Source organism: Zingiber officinale, chromosome 8A, assembly GCF_018446385.1.
Source record: "Zingiber officinale cultivar Zhangliang chromosome 8A, Zo_v1.1, whole genome shotgun sequence".
Taxonomy (NCBI): domain Eukaryota; kingdom Viridiplantae; phylum Streptophyta; class Magnoliopsida; order Zingiberales; family Zingiberaceae; genus Zingiber; species Zingiber officinale.
Genome location: NC_056000.1, coordinates 118,890,055 through 118,894,301, shown reverse-complemented (window position 1 = coordinate 118,894,301; position 4,247 = coordinate 118,890,055). Strand labels below are relative to the sequence as shown.

The 4,247-nt window shown below is 35.5% G+C and overlaps 1 protein-coding gene across 1 annotated transcript; it reads right to left on the bottom strand.

The window, feature by feature from the left end:
- Positions 1-310: 310 nt before the first annotated feature.
- On the bottom strand, positions 311-2,267 carry LOC122011163 (zinc finger MYM-type protein 1-like). Its single transcript, XM_042567582.1, has 3 exons — positions 2,216-2,267; positions 949-2,120; positions 311-805 (listed from the first exon to the last, which is right to left on the bottom strand). The coding sequence occupies exons 1-3, from the start codon at positions 2,265-2,267 to the stop codon at positions 311-313; spliced, it is 1,719 nt and encodes a 572-aa protein (XP_042423516.1).
- Between the last annotated feature and the right edge of the window lie 1,980 nt (positions 2,268-4,247).

Sequence of the window (4,247 nt, the reverse complement as noted above, 5' to 3'; positions counted from 1 at the left end):
TGATAAGTTCATCATAGTGTTGCTTAATGATATCATAGCAACTATACAAGTGATGCTGGAGTGTGTTGCAGTCAGTGGCGGATCTAGGAATTCAATCATGGAGGGGCGGCCGCGATTTGAGCACGACGAATTTTTTTTGAATAGTTAATAACTTCTATGTAATTAAAAAATATTTTTTAAATAACTTGCATACAAGAGAAAAGGTACAATATTATGAAAAGAAACTCGTACAATAATATTAAAATATTAAAGCAGTCTACTAACAAATACGTGACAATTGCATTCTTCGAGACTCCATATTCTGAAAATGCTATAAAATTGGCTCATTGTCGACAGTATTAAAAACATCTTTCTCGATATAGACTACCAAACTATCATTCATCCATTCATCTCCAATCCTGTTTCGCAAATCTGTTTTGACAATATTCATTGCCGAAAACACTCTTTCAACGGTTGCAGTAGCAACTGGAAGAAGTAAGGCTAGCTCAATCATCCGATAAACCAAAGGAAATACACGGTTCTTCATTGTTTCAGTCATTTTCTTTGCAAGAGCTCCCAAATATGAAATGCCTTCAAATCGTTCATCTGATCTGACGTCATCAATATATGTGTCAAGCTCTTGTTCAACCAACATACGCTCATTCCAAGAAAAATCATCCTCATAAAAATGAGCTAGAGGCACTAACTTCTGTATATCAAATCTAGAGAACGAGTTCCTAGGATCAAGGCATGACATATAAATCAACAAATCTGTAGTTGTTTCAGAGAAACGACTATCCATCTCCTGTAGAATAATATCGATAACCTACAATTTAAAAATCAAACAACAAAAGTAAAAATTAATAAATATGTTACTGTTTAAAAGAATTTAATTGACGGTAAACAAAAAAAGAATTATGAAGTTACCTCACAAAAGATTTCAACATGGAAGTAGTGATAAAAATTAACATTTTTTCCATCTCTCTTCAAACGACTACGGCTGTTGATGTTATCTGTTATATAAATTATTTCAATGGAATGAGTGTTACAAAACTTCTTCACATCCTCAAGTAAAATATCCCATCTAGAATCTCTCAACTTTTGCAATTTGCATTTCACATTATTGATCAAACGTATCACATTCACAATATTTTGATCTTTCTCTTGTAGAACGGTTGACAAATGATTTTTGATTGCCAATATACGTTTCATCAATAGTAGAATAAACACAAATTCATACCTCTCCATTCTTTCAACCAAAGTTCTACTTAAACCCTTAGAAGAACGATCACCATCATCAATCAAATTTTGAAGAACCTCTATAACAGATGGCCACATTTGTTCAATACGACATAAAGTTGAATGATGAGACCCCCATCGTGTATCTCCAGGTCTAGCTAGACTAGTTTCTTGGTTTATTCCTCTACCAGAACTAATCTCTCCTCTTTCAAGAAGTTTAACTTTTCTGTCATGTTCAAGTTGTCGAAGTTTGTCGGCCCTTTTGCAAGATGATGCAGATGTGTTCATAATCGAACCAACATTCCACATGAAATCACAAACATATTGATTTGCTTGAGCAATAGCTACAACCACTAGTTGGAGTTGATGAGCAAAACAATGAACATACAATGCATACGGATTTTCTTTCATTATCAGTGACTTTAAGCCATTAAATTCTCCAGACATATTTGAAGCACCATCATATCCTTGACCCCTCAATCTCGCCATTGACAAACCATACTTAGCAAATAAAGAGTCGATTGCCTCCTTCAAACAAGCAGCTGTAGTTGTTGCAACATGAACTACAACCATAAATTGTTCAATCACCTCTCCATGTTTGTTCACATATCTAATAACAACTGCCATTTGCTCTTTCATTGAATAGTCACGAGCCTTATCAAGTAGTAAAGTGAACCACCTATCTCCAAGATCAGCTAGAATAGCATTTGTGGTCTCAACTGCACAAGCATTCACCAATTGCTTTTGAATTTCTGGGGCAATCATTTGATTATTTCCAAGTGCATTCATTCCAACAACTGTCGCAACTTCTGGACACTCTGAGCTATACCATTTGAGCAATTCTAAAAAATTGCCTCTATTGGATGATGTTGAAGACTCATCATGTCCCCGAAAAGGCAATCCTTATAACAACAAAAATCGAATTACTTTTAAAATGGAAGTCAAGTGTTTGCGATAAGCAACTTCAAACTCATGTTTTCCCGATGAAAATGAATACTCCACACTTTGTCTTTGATTCTTGAAACCCTCAAACTGTATTCTTGCCTCATTGTGCGCACTACCAACTCCACCTACATGCTCATTGAATTTTTCAATTGCCTTTTTCCAATTTATGAAACCAGATCTCGTAAACACATCATCTCCTCCAAACCCGATATTACTAGGTCTAAAAAGATAACACCAGAAACAAAAGGCTGCATCCTTTGAAACACTATACTCCAACCAATCACGGTCTTTAAACCAAACCTCTCTGAAACATCTATTGTCTTTACCTATTGTTTTTCTTGGAAAATTATGGCCTCGAGGTTTACAAGGGCCCATAGCAATATATTCTTTTCAAATACGATCTCTAGCACCAACATCATACTCTTCAATCAATTTTCATAAACCAGGATCAGTAACAATTTCTACTTCACTACTCAGATTTTCAATATTTTCAAATAAAATTTGCGAAGGAGGAGGAGGTGGTGGTGGTTGTGGTGCAGGAGGAGACTCTTCATCCGGAACACTAGACAATTCAATTGAACTCCTAGGCCTCTTTGCAAAATATGTCAACAGTTTCTACAAATTATAATGCATGGGAAAAAATTATCAACATAAAGTAATGTGAACAATTTAACAATAACACAATTAAATTATTTAGCATCATTCATCGAGACAATTCTTTTAAAAAAATAAAATTAATTTAGCATAAATTATCAATATTCACAAATTACAATTAACTAACATCTAATAAAAAAACTAATTACATATTAAGAGTTTATAAAAAACTAAATTACAAATTATCCAACCATTAAATATACAAAATCTAAATTTTTAATTATCCAACAATCAAATATAAAAAGCAACTAAACATTTAAACAATTAAAATTTTAAATTATTACTTGTATCATACATTGTAATCAAGAAATAATCAAAAAATTATTAAAGAAATAAAATAAAATAAAATCTACTTACTTGAAGGCCGACGGCTGAAGGTCGAAGGCTGAACCTTTGCCGCTTTGATCGACACTCGGAAGAGAGGGAAAAACAACCTTTGGCCGCAGGACTTTACGACTTTACCGCTTTGGTCGGCCCTCGGGAGAGAGAGAGAGAGAAGAAACAAAGGTCAAGATGCCAAGATGTAAAGCCGTAAAGGTTTTGTGAGCGGCGCCGCGGTGGAAACAAAAAAATCGAGCAGAGATAAATAAAAATATAAAAAATAAAGCTTTATATAATTATATATAGAATGAAAATGTGTCAAACAAAAAATTGAGAGATAAATAAAAATATAAAAAACTAAACCTTATATAATTATATATGGAATGAAAATGCAATGTGAACACGCGGTTGTATCAAAGGGACACGTGGTTCACAATTAACAAAATGCATTGTTCTTTGTCTCTTCGTTTTGTCCGACACCGTTCTATTTTTTCTCCTGTTGCGAGCCTCGAATGCGATTTTTTCTTCATCGTAGTGAAGAGTTTTTTACCACCGCGCCCCGATTTTTTTTTTGTCCCGCCGACAAGGGGATGCTGGAGTGTGTTGCAATGACTATTAATGTGATGCTGGAGCATGTCAAAGCTATTGGCACTGTTGGTGCAATATCCCTAGGTCAAAATTGACCTGGTTGACTAAGCTTGATTTGGCTCAAGCTTGAGTCTTGATGTTTGGGTTTCGATGTTTGACAATACATGGAGATTACAGATGCAATCATCCGATTAGGGAGATTGCTTATACAATTCCCCTCTCGTCAAGGACTGACCAGTTAGATGTGAAGAAGAGTTAAGTAGGTCAAGGTTGACCGAGTACTTGACTGGGAAAGTCCTAACTGGAGGTTAGGCAAGGGGAAGTCATGGTGAGTGAAGCCAGATAGTTGGAAATCGTTGTGAGTGAAGCCAGGTGAAATACCTAGTGAGTGAAGCTAGACAGGTGAAAGTCCCGGTGAGTGAAGCCGGGCAATGGGAAAATCCTGGTGAGTAAAACAAGTGAAAGCTCTAGTGAGTGAAGCTAGGTGAAAGTCTTGGTGACTAAAGCCAGGCAGATGGAAA